Raw genomic sequence first — 18,292 nt, forward strand, 5'->3', positions numbered from 1 at the left:
TCAGTGTGTTGGTCTTTCGCAGGGAAGAGTAGCTCACACCAAGTGCTGTGCTTTCTCTTTGAGAAGCAGTTTCAGAGCTGGCGTTAGTGAGGTTCAGACTATCTGGTGTGGTGCTGAGGCAGAATGCTATTTGTGTGGTCTCATCAGCCTCACCATTTGGGAGGGATCCTTCCCATACCAGTCACAGATTTTAGGAGTGTTTGCAGAACACAAGACAGTACTTCAGCTGGGGTAGTGGATGTAAGGATCTCATTTTCTTACCACAGCCTCAAATATGAGGATAACTGGAATTTAGGAGACCATTTTCTTTGGGGAAGACAGCTGAACAGAAGGCTGGCTTCTGTGTGTGGGACTTCTATTTTCCTTGTTGAGAAGGGGGGAAAAGAGATTATTCCTAAACCTTGTGTGTTTAATCCTGCTAAATGCTGCTCTCTCTGATCTTACTGATTAACATTTGAAGCCTATAAAGCTAGAGTATCAGTTATTTGAAACTAGTAGCATATAAACATTTTAATTAAAACAAAGAGAAGAAGATGGGGGGGGAAGACCAGTATTGCAGTGCTTGCTCTGTGGAAAAAGAATGTACACAAGTATTTTATTTACTTTACAAACTATTGGAAGAGGTAGCTCTTTCCTCAGGGAACTTGATGGCCATAAGAGTTACCCTACTTTAGTGCTTCAGCTCTATACATTTTACTATCAGGAACATCCTTTATATATTTTTGCTTGGTACAGAGAGGACTTTACTCTGAGGATGTGAGGGGGGAAAGGTGGGACCCGTAGCAGCAGTAGTAAGGCCTTATAGATGCATCAAGTTTGTGTATGACCAGAACAGGAATGGGTAGACTTTAAGCACCAAAGAAGGACTTAGCCTGCAGAGCTATGTCCTGCCATGCTTATAGTAACAATAAATATTTTTGAGAAGCAAATTGAGGTAATTTCATCTTAAATTTATCAGCTAATGCAAAAAGAGCCAGTTTATTCCATAACCTTCAACAGAGTGGATGTTCTGGGGTTGCACTGAGAGGAGTTGTTTGAGGCTCTTGCACTTCCTTCTAACATGCTTCCTTCTCATTAGTGCTTGTACAACTGGTTATACAACTATACTGCAAAGCAGAGCAGGGAAATGTGCTTAAAATATTGTAAAGAGTCTGTTGTTCTGGGTTTTTTTCTTTAAAATGAACCAATTCTGCATTCAGAATAACATTCAGAATTCAAAGAATTGCCCTGTGCATGTTGTGCAAGCACAGCTTGGGGGGAACAGGCAGAGCCCAGAGGCATTTCCAGGAGCCTTACAAGTTCAACGTTTGTTTTGTGACACCTCAAACAAGTAGGACATACATGTAGTCATGTTGATCCTAAGACCTTGCAGTCACTTTAGGTATGAAATTGCTTCCAGTTTCATACTGAAGCCAAACTAGGAGACCAGTTTTGAAATACAGAATAGGGTATGCACTTGCACTTTGGATTTATTTTACAGTGGGCTTGATGCTCAGCGAGAGCTGACTGCCCCTAAAGAGGGTCGTCCTATTTTTAGACATGTCACTTCCTGTGCAGTGTATGTCAGTTCTCTGGAGCTGATCTTCTGTCAGATCAGCAAGCTCTCCGGTCCACCAGAATAAATAGTCCTGTTTTTTCCATCAGATGGCTGAACTGATCTGACTGGAGGCAGGGGCAGGGGTGTGCAGCAGTGGGAGTGGGCTTGCCCCTTTCACTGCACTGTTCCAGCAGCAACTGCCCACCGTTACTGGCTTATGGGATGTTTGGGCTCAGCGATACTGTGGATCTCCCTGCATGAGGAATTATGGACAGTTTTGAGACAAAAATCTGAAGCTGAGCCAAAAACTGGGGTGATTGGAGGTCCTTCCCTCCCCCAAAAACATCTGTTCAATGATCTCCTGCTGTTCGTGTTTGCTGAGCTGGGGACAGAGTCCGGCTGCTCTGCCTGTGGCTGTTTGCCTCCTGCCCAGGCGGTGGGGAGGAGAAGTCCCTGAGGCTCAGTGCTGTGTCATCCCGGCCCTTGCCCTCCCGAGGGAGGGAGTGGATGTGTACGGGAGAGGTATGTCTGAGGTGCAGTGCCAGGAACTGCCAGCACTTGGATCTCTCTCAATGCCTGTTTTTGGCTAGTGGTTCTCCTAATTCCTTAAGCCTCTCTGCTGCTGAAACAAGTGGCTCCACACGTGTCTGCAGCTAGACCCTCTCTCCTGCCCAAACAGCACACGTGACAAACCAGCTGAGAAACCAGTCTGTGGTGAAACTAATTGGCAGAAGATGGAGTGGTTGACTTTAAGTTTGATCACTTCCTTGTTTCATTTTGGTGCATGTGAGCACTGAAAGGGAGGGCACAGCATGAGGGAGAGGGAGTGAGAGCTTATTATACTGGTTTGGCATTCTGTGGCTTTAGGGTTCAAATGGATGAGTTCAACCATCTCAGCAGCTTACAGGCTGCAAAAATGTGTTGTTCCCCCTGGTCACATGTCATCCCTCACATAAATTCCAGAGGTTTTCCTCCTTTTTGTGCTTTCTACTTTTTGTGTTTTGGTATGTGATCTGATTGAGCTCACTGAACTGTCAGAAAACTGTATGTGGTGGTGATAGCCCTTTTTTTTTTCCTGGTTTTTTTTTTTTTTTTTTTTGTAGTTCATGGCACTAATTGGGTGGGTGAGGGTCCAGCTGAGCACTGGAGCTGGTGTGGAGGATTGTACACAATTGTCCCCTTCAAACACAACCAACTGCTTTGTTGGTGTGATTTCTTTCTCATTTGACTTTGTAACATTGCATCAGTTTGATCCTATCTCTTCTTTTTATTCCTCAAATATTAGCAACCAATGAAGGATATTCTGCTTCCTGTGGCCCTTATTAAAACTCTTCAGAAGAATCCCTGGCACTTCCCCTTGGAGATTTAAGTGTTCTGGAAGCTCATGCCAGTGGCTTGTGCTTTGGCTGGTGACAGTACCCACTGGTTAATGAACTTGGGAACTGGCTTAGCTGGAACTCAGGCCAGCTTTTCTTGTTTTTCATCTGGGCATCTTTGTGCACCTTTCACAATTTGTTTATTGAATGGGAGCAGAATTATTTATCTTTTTACATCCATCTTAGAGATTGTTGTGCTGTGTTTGTATTAGCACCTGGTCCCTTCAGCAGCATTGTGTTGGGGAATATTAGCAGTAGCTGGTGCTGTTATTGAGTTCCTGTGTGTTGCTTGAAGCTGATATTGAACAGAAAGGCAGTCGTGGTACATTTTGAAAGTTAGTGTGGTAGGGTTCTTTAATATGCTGCTGCCTAAAATTAATATGTGTATTGTGACATTGAATCTCTATTAGCACTTGAAATTCTCAGTCGAAAGTGTTTTTAATTAGTCTTTCAATCTTAAACATTCTATGCCAAGAGTGACTTGCATAAGGTTTCATCCTTAAATTCTTTCTAGTTACCAAAGCACAGAAAACTCGTCTTCATTTAAGCTACCCTGAAATGGCTTTGCTGAATGTTGGACCCAGCAAAAAAATTAAATTCCCACATGCACTACTTGCAGTTTCACTCTGAAGGGCTGTCTGGGGAAAGGCAGGAATGAAAGTGGTCTTTCAGCTACAAGTACAGTACTTCAGCAAAATCAAATTTAGCTGTCCTGTGAGGTCAATGGGGGCTTTGTATGTCGAAAGCAAGTGCTTCTATATTGGGGTGGGGGAGTGCAGTCAGCAGCTGAAATAAGCTTAATTGCAGGTTGAAGCTGAAAAAGGTACTATCAGATTTTGTCTTCTTGCCTGTACATCTTCCTTATCATATATCTTGAACACCTTCACATCCTAAGAGTCACTTATTGCTGTGAGCAGAAGACTTGACTTGTTTCTGTGTCACTGTTGGCTTTGCAACCCAGAGATTTGCTCTTGGTATCAATTTCATATGTTTTGGGGAAATAAAACCAAAATGCAGTGGGGTGTGGGTGTGAGAGGAGATGAGGAGATTTGTCTGGAAACAAAGTAATGGGAAAGTTGTTTGTATTTGAAGCCAAATGCATCTTATGTAAAAGGAAATATTTTTTTACCCTGGTGCTTCTTACTGTGGTTTAATCTAGTTTTATAACATGGCAATTGGTGAAGTATTCAACTATCTTGAAACCACTTTCCCTCTGTTTTGTTTTTCTTTTCTTTTGAAATGTATACTGATGTTACTTGAAAGATTGATGTGCTTTTTTTTTTTAATAATATTGCTCATTTTTGGTTTGACTTAAAGAGTTAAAATCACACATGCTTCAGCTTAATTTTTAATCAGGAAATATAAAATGACTGACCCAAGTCGATCTTGAATAAAATAATTGATACCTTAATATACATAGTTTCTTAATGAGAAACTGTTTTTTCTTTCAAAACTGATTTAAAGGGCAATTGTATATTTATAGAGTGGGGCAAAAAATGGAAAATTAATTTCATCTCACCAAGTGACAGATGTCAAAACTGATTTACAAGTTAGATCACTTGATAATAATTAGGAGGCTCAGAATAGTGATGAAAATGGTTATTTGCTCTAGTTTTCTTGTAAATATCTGTAAACCTTCTTAATACAAACCAGGAACAAAAACATATAAATTATACAGTTGAAGATTAAATCTAAGGATGTTAAATATCATGGCAACTCATATATCTCTAGGTTTTCCCACAAACTTGATAAATAGGTATGTGTACCTGGTCTCATTTTTTTGACTGAAAGGATGTTGTTTTTTTTTTTGCCTGTGAAAAATCATAACACGGGGTTTGTGGTAAGAAGTCATGTTGTCTTTCACTAATGACGCAGTGACTAAACAGTGACGTGTGAATTCACGTGACCACTGGTAATTATAATTATTATGCAGTAAGTAAGCCTGTGTTACCATGCTGGTCTCTCATTTTACAGTTCTCGTGCACAGTATTAGGTGTTCAGGTTTCAAGGAGAATTCAACCTGAGTTGTCCCCCTCACCTGTCTCCCCTTACCTGACTGACAGATGCAGTGATACTTCCAATATTTGCTAAAACAGATTTTCTTTGTGGGTATATATTGAACATGAATTGGTGGGGCTGGGAGGGTCTGAATGTGTGGGTCATGCAAAGCCCACAGATGACTGTATTTGTGGTACTGGGCAGACTTTATAGACTTCTTGGGGAAGGGCACTGAGTTACCCACAAGGCATTTATTCTGGAAGATCTTTTTGCTGAGCTGTGGGAAACTTCAGATTTCCAAATGTCAACTGTAAAAGAAAGGTTTTCTCAGGCCTCTAAATACCGGGTTGTATGTATCAATTTCAGGTTTATAGAAGAAGGGAAAATGGCTCAAGAAACGAACCGTAGCCAAGTGCCTATGCTTTGTTCCACTGGCTGCGGATTTTACGGGAATCCTCGCACAAATGGCATGTGTTCGGTGTGCTACAAAGAACATCTTCAAAGGCAGAACAGTAATGGTAGAATTAGCCCTCCTGGTAAGTAACACTGACATACGTGTGTTTGAGCAGCTCAGACTGACACAGTGGACAGCAGCTCCTTGCTCATGTCCAACTACTACATGTTAGGAGCATTAAGATGCTTGAGTAAAACGGTTCGCGCTCCCTCATGGAATGAGCGCGGATGAAATGCTCATAATATGATTGTGCTGCGATTAATCTGCTCAGAATTAGACTCCTAATACCTTTGGTAATCATTTGAGTGTTTCCAATTTGAAGATCTAAAAATGCAGAAAAAATACCAACGTATTTTTCCTGAAATTACTGACAGTAGAGATAAGATTTACCTTGGGGTATGTTTGTGAAAAGCATTTAAAATACAGGTATTTAATCTCTGCAGTCTCACGCTGAAGGATTAACCTGTAGACACTTGATAGTTTCTCCTTATCTTCAGATACTTTTTGTTCTTTTTAGCCCAGTGCCCTCTGTACTATCCTTTCCTTCAACTTGACCTTTTAAATTGAAGAAAAAGCTTGCATTGAAATCTGGGGAACTAAGTTCTACAACTTCAAAATGGATCTGAATTTGGCATTAGGATGCTATGTTAGTGTTTCTCACAGATCCATCTTGGTTTTTCAAACAAACCCCAAGCTTCTTACATCAGAATACTGCAGTTTATGCTGAGAAAGCTGTTTGTCGATGCTTTAATTAGCAAAAAATAGTAACTATTTTAAATCTCCAGCTTCAAAATTCTCCGCAGTGTAAGTTCCAGGGGCCTGGGGCTGGAATGAGATCGAGATATGGCCAAACATAATTACTTTTTTGTAAAGTTACGTTTCATTATGATATAGGCAGAGATTCAATTACTTTCCTGACTGGTGTCATAGGGGTCAAAGAGTAATTGCAGTGTGTAACTTTTGTAATCCCAGGAAGTAGTGTAACACATTCTGCATTGGTCTGTGTCTTCCAGCAGCCTCTGTCAGTAGTATAACCGAGTCCTTACCGGTTCAGTGTACAGAAGGCAGCACCCAGGAAACTCAGTCCACTTTAGATTCTACATCGACTCCCTCTATGCAGCCAAGGTAAGGTGTCTTTATGTAAAAATCTGTGTCAAGATGGTGAAATGAAGTGTACTGATCCTGCATAGTTTAAACGCTGGGACCTGAATTAGGGGAAGGTGTAAGATCTGACTGCTGACTTTAAAGCATGGGATCTCATGGTGAATACTAGCAGATCTCTCAGCTTCATCTTGCATTCAGATGGAAATTTGTCTTTAGAATTTAGCCTCAAATAGGAGCATTGCCAGCTTCATGCTGTTCTGAGGAGATTTGTCTGGCTAGTCTTCTGATTCCACAGCTTGCAGTTGTATGTTTACCAAAGGAGAGCTCTTTTCACCTTAGAAATTTGAGGGTTTTTTAAAATGGCAGAGAGCTGCTTACTAGAGCTTTCATAAATAAATGTGTGATAGTGTGTTAAGAGCCAGTTGTTTCACAAAGATTGGAGAGTACTAGGACAGGGAAAGGATATCTGAATCTTGGTACAAGTTATGCTACTGAACTGATCTCTGAATCTTGGTACATGTTGTGCTACTGGACTGATTTCTTATTAAACAAGTAATTTCCATCTGGATTATTCAAGGATACATAATGTCCTCTTACAAACTACTCAGACTTACTAAGTGTTCTCCATTTGTAAAAGCTAAATATTTGTATTTAGTGGCAGCATTTCAGTTCAGAATGACACAACCAATAGCAACTCAAGTGCTTTGGAAATTTTTTGAGTGAAAAGTGTTAGTGTGTTACACTATGGAAGCTAACTTGCAGAAATACTCATTCCAACTTTTTTTTTTTTTTAAAATCAGAATGTAGTAAAACACAGGTTGAGGGTGATTTCATCAGTTATTGCTGGCTGATTCTGCTCAGACTGTGTTTTCTGCTCCCTAGCTTTTTATAGGATGTGTTATCTCGTGCTTGGATCCTGCATATGAACCGAGAGCTAGGTGCCATGCTTGAGGCTATATTTAGTCTTTCCATTCTGAGACTTCTAGTTGGGATAGAAAATATATATCTTACCTTGAAACAACTCTTCTGGTGTGTGTAATAAAAAGAAAAATCATCCAGGTCAGTGCACAGATCTGAACCAATTACAGTGCCTTGGCTTTGTTCTCATACAACTTCTGTAGAATCATGAAAGAGAATAAAAGCACCTCATTGATCACTGGTTTGATTGCAGGAGAAATAAGTGGATGGTTGCTCTTGGACTTGTACTTCAAAAGAATTGGTGTCACTTATTTGGCTTTTTCTCCAAAATAAAAAGTAGGAATTCAACTTCAGTCTCTGGGAATACCTCAGACTTACAATACTCTGAGGACACATACAGTAAGTTGACAGTGTAACCAAAGCTGCAGTTGAAGACCTTTGTGCAGTTCTTGGCTGTTAAAATTGCAACTCGAGTACTCTGGTTGTGCTGTGGACCTCTGCTAGGGGAGTGTCATGGTCTGCTGGCTCATGGGCTGCTCAATAATCCAATTGTTTGACTTCAAAGTGAATCCCTAAGTGGAAAGGAAGAAACAAATAATGTGAATGAGGTAGGGCTACCTCCTGCTTGGGACTTCAGGTCTGCCTTGTCCTGGATGAGCAGCTTGGCTGGGAGCGACTGCGGGTATTGAATTGGTTTCTTGTATGTCTGTTCAGGGTGTTCAGCTGTGAGTTTTCAGTCAGGCTGTGATTTAACAGTGTGACTGACAGGGTGGGGAGGTTTGGCCAGCACTGCTCTATGCTGTGAAAATCTAAAGGGTTCTGTGTGCAGCTGCAGCTGCTTTATTGCTGGAAACATAGACATGCTGCAATCTTCTCATTCCTATCACTAGAACACCAAAAGTAGCTCCTCTACAATTATCTTGCTGACTTATGTTATAAAAATCCTTGCATATTGAATGTTGCATTGTTGCTTCTGTGTAAAAAGATGGTATGCCAAACTACCCAAAATATTTCCCTTTTTATAGTTGAACTGGTTTATTGCATTTAGTATGAATGCAAAAAATGTTTACCTTTTTTGTCAGTTGAGGTTGTGGTGTTTTTTAAATCATTATAGAAACAACTTCAGAGTGTGAGAAGTTCTGGCATGCTTTTTCATCAAGAGGTGCTCTAATGTATCCCTTTCAGGAAAAGAACGTGGAAATGCATCATAAAAGTTGTAACTGTCTTCTTTTGCCCCCCAGCCCTGTGTCAAGTCAGTCACTTTTAACAGAATCTGTAGCATCATCCCAACCGGATAGTACGGCTGTGGACAAAACAGTACCCGAGACAGAAGAATTGCAAGGTTGGTGCCTAGTTTTCAGAGGGAGAACTTAGGAATAATGTTTTTAAACTTTGACTGTTCTTAATATATTCCTGTTCAAGAGATGGCTGATTCTCAAACCCAAATGTTCTGTGAAATCAGGAGGCAAAATAAGGATAAACTTTCTTTTCTTAAAAGGCAAGTCAAGCTGAAAACTGTTATGTTTCACTGGTGATGTCAGTATCTGCCATAACAAGTGTGTTAATTGGTGTTGGAAATGCACATTGTAAATCAACATTTTTTTTCTGTCTTTATGCCACAGCTATTACATGTAAGTAGAGTCTTGAGTATCTGCTACCTCTCAGAGGAACCATTTGCAGCAGATACCAGAGGTTTATGAGCATATTTGTGATAGAGGGTGTTATGACATAACCATTGCAAAAACAGCTTTAATATCTTTTAGAAACAGAAAACACCTACAAAAGAACCTTTCACCTATGAACTGTAGTGGTGTAATATTTTGACCTGCTAAAATTCATTTTATCAAATATAAAATTACCAAACCACAGACTATGCTTGGTTGAAGGAAAATGGCTGAGTGGGTTGTTTTAACTATATTGGCCTAAAATCCTTATTGCTGGTACAGTGTAAAGGTTTTGGTTTTTTTACTTTCTTCTCTGTGCAAGCTTTCAGAGCTTAAGACTAAAAATTTTTAATAATATTTTTTCGGAAATGCAAAAATGCCAGATAATATACAAAATGTGCTCAGATTTGTAACCTGTAGACATTATAAAAAGTATTTAAAGGTAAGTCAGTAAGTATTCTGCCTTTACTTCTGCTGACACAGTTAAGGCTTTAGTGGGTGAAGTTATGTTTCTGTCTAAACATAAGAGTTCGGGTTTTCCACAGATACAACTTGTAATTCCACTTAAAGATGCTAAATATTAGTACTTTCAGTGTACCTCTGGTATCAAAGTTTTGCTTCTCATATTTCTAAACCTGACCTGTCCCTTTTTTTGGGGTGGAATGTGAGAGTCATTAGTCAGCTGCTGTGCTGGGTAAGGCCATGTCCTTGGTCACACAAACAGTGACTGTAAAACTTAGGAGAAAAGTTTTTAATGCTTTACTATTTTTACTAATCTTTGAGATGGTTCTCAAGGTTCACTTCTTACTCATTTGGGTAAATTTGTGCTCCTTCTAATTCTCCACCTTTAAAGCTCATTCTTCTTAGTAGAAGGTAAGATAGGTTTCTCAACTTAAAGCTTTTAATTGGGGGGCATATCTTCATTTTTTACAGTATGTGCTTCAAGGATCAACCTATATCAGGTGTTTAGATTACTCAGCTGAGTCCTGTGTCCTTTTCTTTGTACCCTAGTTTCTAAACTAAGAATACCACCACCATGTAGTTGCAGTTCTAAATTACAGTCCCTATTTATAACTCACTGTGGCAGGGTCAGCCTTATTTCCTGAGGAGTTTCTTCTGTGCTATCCCTTAACTGAAAATTATAGGAAATGTAGTGTTTCCAGGTTTAAATATTTTGATTTGAAAATGTAAGTTTGGAAAGAAAGCAGCTTAGAATGAATGCTAAGAGGATTTCATTGAATTGCTGTCACAGTTGTGCATCCTAAAGTTTCTTTTATTTTCCCCACATTTGAATTTCAGGCTGCTGTCAAGAATATAATACAAACATGTGAATCCGAGTTCTTTTAGTATTGCCTGACTTTCTAGCACTAAAAAAAAATTAAAAAGTCACAACAGTGTGGTAATTGGTCCCAGACTGAAGAGCATCTAATGCTACTTCTGTTGATTTAGGGTAAGAAAAGGAGAAATTATGTCTGTTCTAATGACTTGTTCAGTATTTATTCTGCTAAAATCTTGCCTTGTGGGAATTCTGGGGCAAATTGTTCTATGCTGCTTGTGTAAGGTCATGTATTGTATTTAGTTGAGTTCCCCGTAACTTACCATTAAAACAAAAATTACCAGGCTACAACAGCACTGAAAGAAAGATTGGGTGAACAATTAAGCTTTCTTAGATTACTATTATTACTTTTCTAAAGCAGACAGATAAATGGGACTTGTGCTGTGTGCACGCAGTCCTTGCTGTTTGCAGACAAGCTAAAACTATGAGGGGATAAAAATCCCAAAGAGCAGTTCAGATCTGTTTTTCTTTGATTTATGCATTGCAAAAGAATAGAGGAAAAACTATAGAATATAAGTCTAGACTTTACAGTCAGTATTTCCGTGGTGATACTTGTAGATATGCAACACTGCAAAAAGCTCAGATGTTCTTAGATAGTAGTACTAGACTTTTTTTTAAACTTTAATGTTCTTAAATACCATGAAGATACCATTAAAGATGACCTAAAATGAAACTCATTAAGTACAATCCAGCTTTTCTAGAAGCTGTCTTCTATTCTGAGCATCTCTCCAACTCATTTTAGATTGCCTCCTGGGCTGTTGTACCTTTTGCTTAACATTACAGCCCTGTTAGGATTAGCCAGTCAGGATTCCTGATTTGTTAGCCAGAGGATTAACTGGGCTGCCTCCCAGCAAGCCTGCAAGCGGGTAAAGAGGCACTTCCCTTCCCTAGGATTAATGAGTTTAAAACCATCCAGGTTAGGATTCATGCCTTGTATTTCAGGGCGGTTTTCAAAGGTAAAAGAAACTTGTCGTGGAAGGCAGGAGCACTCCAGCACATACGTTATGGAGCTCTTACAGGTGAAGAATATAGGGCTAAAAGTATAAACTGAACTAACAGATGGGCTCTCGACCTGTCTGGGGCTGAAAACTTGTGAAAGCCAGAACAGCCCCTCTGATTTTTAAACTTATTGTGAGTTGGAGAGGAGCATTGCAAAATGCCATCACTCACGTGATGTGGTGTGGTTACTATTTTGAACAATCAGAGTACAAACTTAGGTTTGAATAACTGGGCACATTTAGGTTTTAGTGAGGTAAACCGGTTTAATTCAGTCATTGATGACTAAGTTTAAAAAATTGATACTAAAACAGTTAAACTACTGCAGCATTTTGCGTGGAGGTAACCTGGACCAAAGGTGAATGTAGTTGAACTAAAGGCTTTAGTTTCAGTGGACCTCATCAGGGCTGGTTCAATAGACAGTATGGGAAAGGAATTGATGGATACTTGAGATTTTTGTGATAGTACCAGGGAGGTAGAGTATGACTATGATATAAGTCTAGAAAACAGTATAGGATATTCTGATATACTGGATGAATGCTCCAGGGAGAGAGGAAACATTCAACGGAAAGATTTAAAGCTAAATTTTGTAGATGAGTGTGCTCTTAGTTAATTTGCCTCTTCCTAACATTGAAATAGTGTATTTTAGGCTGATTAGTTGAGTTTAGTGTTAAAATGTTAGGAAGTAGTGATCTTCTGCTTAGGATTAACTTCACATTTCATTCGTCTGGTGGAGTGGGGATTCTTCTTCCTAGGCCATCTAATCAGGTGCTCTTAAGAATTAAATGTAGCTTTTTATTCTCTTCCTTGGGAATAAGGAACCTTTTTCTTTAAGAGGCTCTGCCTAGTTATGCAGGGGTGATAAATGTAAAACATCCAAAGAGAGAAGAGAACAGATGAGGTGTCAGGAGTCTTGCTGCACACACAGGGAGCTGAGTTGTGCCTTCAGGGATTTGCAAGGGCTGGAGTGAGCTCTGTCTTGCGGGTGCTGTTTTTGTGGTCAGCCAGAGCACACTGAAGTTCAGGCAGGGTTGGCACAAACAAAGAAGCAGGAAAAGCTTCTACCTTTAGGAGGAAATCCAGACTCTGCTTGTTCTGCTAAGAACACGTTCTGTAAATCAGGGGACTTTTAGCAGCCAACTCAACTTGTCAGCTCCAGAAAAATGAGTGTGTGTTCATGCCTTACTCCTTTTTGGTTTGGCACCCTGTACTGGTGCTGCCGGTGCTTCTGTGCTCTGGCTAAAGGCAGAGCTGGGGCTGGGGGAAGGGAGGACTTTTGTTCAAGGAAAGCAGGCAGCAGCATCTTGGAATCCAGATGAAGTCCAGCAGCTGGGAGTGGCTGCAACATGTTTCCTGCAAGCTCCAAGCTGCTGGGCAGTCTTGTATTTTACCTGCCTTTATTCTGTTGTGGTCATCACAGCTAGCTTATAGATTGAGCACTGAACCACTGGCACTTGGTCATCTAAGGGTGTCTTAGTGGTTGGGATATTCATGATTGTCATCGAGGATTTTGAGTCAAATCTCTGGCTTCTGTGCAAATTGAGACCTAAAATTTATGGTTACTACAGTAGATACGAAGTGAGTGACTTGTGGCACAGTAGAAGAATCTTCCCACTCAGTTCTACACTGAGCAGCAGCTCTTAAATATTTTTAAACCTTTTTAATGTGAGAGCCATACGCACAAAGAAAATGTAAGTATGTATGAGAGCCTTGTTATGCAGGGAAGAGTGCCAGTTTTCCCTAAATTTAGCAAATAGTTACAGAGGCTTTTAGTGAAACTTATATTGAGGTAACTGGATTTTGCTACAACAGGAAATGCAAGCTTGAGAATGTTAGCTGCTAGAGGCTAATTCATGGCATGGAGCTGCCTTAATGAATTAATAAACACTGCAATGTCTGTTTCATATAAAGCTGCAAAAGTTCATTTGAGTAAGTCTTGCTTGCCCCTTCTGGTACTTATCTCTCCTATTTTAGTCCTTGCTGCTTTTGATTCTTATCTTGAAAACCTTTGGATATTATCTGTCCACTCAGGAATGTGCCCTTTACAGCCTTTTAAAGCCATTGAAGCTTTTTTGCCAACTATCAATTGTTAGAAATTTCAGGACAAAGAAAAGCTCTTCTTGTAACATACATGGTGATTTAAAAGGATTTAATAAACCATGTGTAATAGTATCTTTGCTAGATGAACTTGTGGAATATACTGTCCCCTCAGGCAAAGTCTTTGCTGGTGATCAGGTATCTTGCTACCCATTGATGTTGCTTAGTACAGACTATGTTTTGATACATAGACAAAATTATATGTGCCCTTTCCTTTAAAAATAAAAAATCATCAGAATAGCAGCACAGGAAAAACCCCACTGGGATTGTCATGCAGAAGAGCTGTCGACTGGCGTAGAACTAGCACAGAACTGCATCTGACAGTCTCTGCTGAACAAAAGTCCAACTGCACAGATTCCTGCAGCTTTTTCCCTGACAAATGTCTGAGCTTACTGTTGTGTTCCTTTCCTCACAGTACTGGTTCTAGCTCTGCTTGCATTGACATTTCTCCCAGCTGGAGCTTGCTTTTGTTCTTTGCTGCAAATACTCCTAACTTCTGTGTGCCTTACTCACTGGAGACTTGTTCTGCTGTGGTCTCATTAGGCAGAGGTTGGCTCTTAGCCCTTCTTGAAATGAAGTTGGGGGTTTTGATTTCTATTTCTGTTTTGTAGTGTAAGGAATGTGCAAATACTGGAGGAAAAGCAGCCAACTTCTATTTTTACCTGGGTCAGGCAAATACTACCATTACTTGTTTGTATTCTCCCATACAACCTATAACCTGTTTCTTTTAGATGTGAGAGAACATTAAAGTAGGTTCACCTGCCTTAGCAAAAGCAGGTGAACACCTAAAATTAGGTGTTCACCTGCTTCCTTCTGTGTTTCAGGACAGTGTAGTTCCTCCCTGTAAGTCTGTGTATCCAGAGCTGATGTTTCTCACCCCAGGTAGTGACTAGCTCCTGTGTAGACTTTTTCCAGGTGTGCAAGAGCAGCAGCATCACAGTGGTAGAGATTGTTCTGAAACACTGCATTCTATGTGGTCTCAGTGTTGCACCATTCAGCAAAAATAGTGTTGATTCAGGATTTGAAAGAGAGTGTTTGGCTCAACCAATCCTGTTACATACAGTGCTTCTTACAAGCAGATTGTGGGAACTGGGCTGGTAAACTGTGGGGAAACACTGGGGTGCTGGATTTTCTTCCCATATCTGAATCTTACTCTTAAACCTAATGTTTAATTACTCTGAGTTTTTTATGGTGTTGTTGTATTGTGAACTTTATGTGAGCATGTAGTGAATCCTCCCCTTAAATTATGTTGACGGTCTAGAAGGAGGGAGTTGCAGTCACTGCTGAGACACCATTACACTTCAGGCATGGAAGCTGCAGAAAAATGGCTAATTGTACATCATGAACTTTAAATTACTGTAGGACTTAGAGGAGGGGAGAGACAGACTTTTTTTTCCACTGTTCTTATTAACTTCTTTAATGTCAGCTTCAGTGTCAGAGAATGCAGAGCCTACACCTGAAGAACAAGACAAGTCGCTTGACAAACCAAAACAGAAAAAGAATCGTTGTTTCATGTGCAGGAAGAAGGTTGGACTTACTGGTAAGAAATACTGATTTCAGTTTTCTGAGATTTGTTGTTCAAAGCCTTGGACCTTTGAAATGTTCTCTTAAAGGGAAGATGGGGCATAGTCGTCTCGATGTTGATTTGAGATAACACTTAGTCAAAGATGCTTTCTGCTGACTCTTGCTAGATTAGTTATTCATGTATTATTTTGTTTTTCAGCCTCCTGTCTTTAAGTGAAGTTCATAATTCCAAATACTTCCCTTAGGAACTCTGCTTAGCTGAGGAACTGGATGATAGTTTGCTGCCCTTCACTAACCAGCTTTGCAGTGGTCAAGTGAAAGGGCCTCAGAACTTGAGTTCTGCAGGGTGAAGGTTCATAAAGAAAGAAAAGAGCACGAGGTGTCTAGGAATATGTTCTATACTAGTGTATTGTGTGATAGGAAGGAATGGTCAAATCAAATCTTCCTGTGATCACTTGAAAATGTATTATTTGTGATTCTTATGCTTTCTGCAGCAGAGGCTCTTTGGCTGATTGACACTGGTGACTGAGATTTATTGCTAGTGAGTGAATACATTCAGGATTTAAAACAAGCCAGTGTAATTAAGAATGTTGAAATGTCTAAGCTGCTGTTTCTGTCCACAGGGTTCGAATGTCGGTGTGGGAACGTTTACTGTGGAATGCACCGTTACTCAGATGTACACAGTTGCTCTTACAATTACAAAGCTGATGCTGCTGAGAAGATCAGAAAAGAGAATCCTGTAGTTGTTGGGGAAAAGATCCAGAAGATCTGAACTGCTGCTTCTGCTGGAATACAAAAATCCTTTGACCATCTGCAGATTAAATTGACTTGAGCTTTTTTCCTTAGTCATCAGGAACGTAGAGCAGTGTATCTTGCCTAGACCTTTTAATCATGCATGTCATCAGATGAATAGATTTTTTTGTTTTCGTTTTTTTTTGTTTTGAAAATGACTCTGAACATTATTTTCATTGCAGTTTTCTGTGGCTGAAGACTTAAGTAAACTTTACAAATATTATCCTTTAAGATCATTTTAATTTTAGTTGAGTGCAGAGGGCTTTTATAACAAACGTGGAGAAAATATTGGAGGGCTGTGCTTTTCCAGGATAAAACATGCATGCGTTAACTTTGCAGTTTATTTTCTTGTTGTATATAGCTTTTCTCTGCAGCACAATTTCCTTTTTTTTTTTTTTTTTTTTTTTGTTTATGTCTTTTCTGGCACACACATTTTTTTTTTTTTTTTTTTTTTTTTTTGATAATGCCTTGTATGGCACAACTAGTTATCAGTAACTGAATGTATTTTAATCATTATGGCTGCTTCTGGTTTTTTTTCCCATTAACGAGAGGTTATACATGTTCGCATATTAGCTTGTTTGCACCCTCTACCTATTTATGTATGAATCATTTGTAATGAGAGTGTGTGCTGAGATTGTGTGGGGGATTTTTTGTTGTTTTTTTTTTTTAATTGGGGTTTGTTTTTGTGTGTGTGGGGGGAAGGCTGTATGCACTTCATTGACTGCAGTTTTCATTGGGATTTCATCCATCAGTTTGTCTGTACACAAATATGAAGAATGATCTGAAGTACCTGTGCTGTATTTATGTTTATCCACGTCTTAACTTTGATTAAATAAAATTTAAAAAAATCTGAGCCCCTGTGGCTGTCACTGGCATATATAACTTGGATTTCTCTTGCTTTCTTTTAATGGGGACCTTCCACTGGTGATTTCTTTACTTACAGTGTATTTATTCACAGCAATCATGTGTATCCCAATGCCAACTAACTGTTGATTTTTTTTTTTTTTAACCTTTTCACTTGTAACTATCAGACACCAGTTTCCAGAAGCTTTTTACTTTGTGTGTTGCTTCTGCCCAGGGAGTGCTTCCCATGCAGTGTGTCACTCATATGCAGGAGTTTGGGTCATTTGTGACAATGTACTTGAGCTGGGGCAGACCTGCAGGTAAAACTGATGTGATCAGTGGAGATGTGGAGCAGCCATGGGTGTGATTCTGGTTCTAGGAAATTGAACCGTGGGGTTTGGGATCCACTATCTGACAGACAGCACTGCAGGAGGAATTGTTCTTTTATTGTCTTGTGAAGGTGCTCAGTAAGTGTCTTTCTTCAGGTGTCGTGAGATTAAAGTCTGTGCCTCAACCCTTCAACCCCCCTGCTCTTCTCCATAACTTTGAGGTGGTTTCTGTAGTGCCAGGGAAACTTCAGCCAGTGTTGCTTATCACCAAACCTAACACCACACTAAAGTAGCACCAACTTCCTCCAAATGGTACTGATCTGCAGTTGAAATTTCACTGGCTGACTTGCTGTTGCTTTAAAGCATTTGTGAAATAAATGTAATTGCATGGCTTTATTTAAAACATTAAATTTTTAATCAAAGCTGGCTCCATCCTTTAAAATTCAGAATGCTTTCTAAAAGCTATGGCTGGCAATTAGTAGATAAAGCACTACATTTGGGATATAAACTGTGCAGCAGAAGGAGCTTTCTCTGGTAGCTATAGAAAGTAATCTGCAAGACCCAATAATAAATGAAGCAGCTTGTGCTTGCAAAAATGTTGTAACCATAATCTATGAGCACATGGGTTTTATAAAGGAAGGAATAAATAACTCTGACTGGCAAGTTTCAGTAATGGCCTGGCTTATCAGGGGTCAGAGATCCTGTGTTTCCTCAGAACACTTCCTCTTACACAGCACAGACCGTGGAAGAGCAGCAGCATCATCTTTGGTGGGTGTTTGTTTGGATTCCTCTTTTGCTACTTCCCTATTCTCTAATCCACTTTGATTTCTCCCTCTTCCCTTTTTCTGGTCTCTCCCTTTTCCTGAGTGTGTCCTTTTCTCTCCCCTGTGCACCCTCCCCACCAATCTGCCTTGGACATGACTGATACTCCTGGGCCAAGCAGAGTGGAGACACCAGAGATTTCACGATGAGGGGAAAGTGAGTGATGTTTGTATTTTCTGGTGTCTGAGAGACTGAAAAAAGAAATGATACAACAAAAGTGACTGCCTTTGGAATTCACACACTACCTTTACCACCACCTGTTAAAAAGCAACAACCTCTGGCTCCTGATCACACTGCAGGAAATGGAGCTGTGCCTGCAGGATCCTTTCCTGGCAGTGCCCACAGTGAGGCAGGTCTGCTTCCACACCTGTCCTTCTCCAAGCCATCTAGCAAACCTCCTTTGGCCTGGCTTGTGCAGGTCTCTCAGAGTTAAGAGTATGGAAAGAGTATATGCTCCTGATGCATGAACTTGCATTTGGACTGGAAATCCACCTTTCCCTGA

At 40.0% G+C, this 18,292-nt stretch overlaps 1 protein-coding gene across 3 annotated transcripts in view; it reads left to right on the plus strand.

The window, feature by feature from the left end:
- Positions 1-16,192, plus strand: part of ZFAND6 (zinc finger AN1-type containing 6) — a 35,999-nt gene extending 19,807 nt beyond the window's left edge. For 2 of the 3 annotated variants that reach the window (XM_027644249.1, XM_027644247.1), the window contains 5 exons: positions 5,278-5,447; positions 6,379-6,490; positions 8,629-8,729; positions 14,907-15,020; positions 15,628-16,192. In XM_027644249.1, coding sequence (XP_027500050.1) covers positions 5,297-5,447; positions 6,379-6,490; positions 8,629-8,729; positions 14,907-15,020; positions 15,628-15,776 — 627 coding nt within the window. In that variant the 5' untranslated portion in view covers positions 5,278-5,296 and the 3' untranslated portion in view covers positions 15,777-16,192. Of the gene's footprint in view, positions 1-5,277; positions 5,448-6,378; positions 6,491-8,628; positions 8,730-14,906; positions 15,021-15,627 lie in introns of those variants that run through there. The other variant, XM_027644246.1, reaches the window with a different exon arrangement.
- The last annotated feature ends 2,100 nt before the right edge of the window (positions 16,193-18,292 follow it).

Source organism: Corapipo altera, unplaced genomic scaffold, assembly GCF_003945725.1.
Source record: "Corapipo altera isolate COAL_440 unplaced genomic scaffold, ASM394572v1 50, whole genome shotgun sequence".
Classification (NCBI taxonomy): domain Eukaryota; kingdom Metazoa; phylum Chordata; class Aves; order Passeriformes; family Pipridae; genus Corapipo; species Corapipo altera.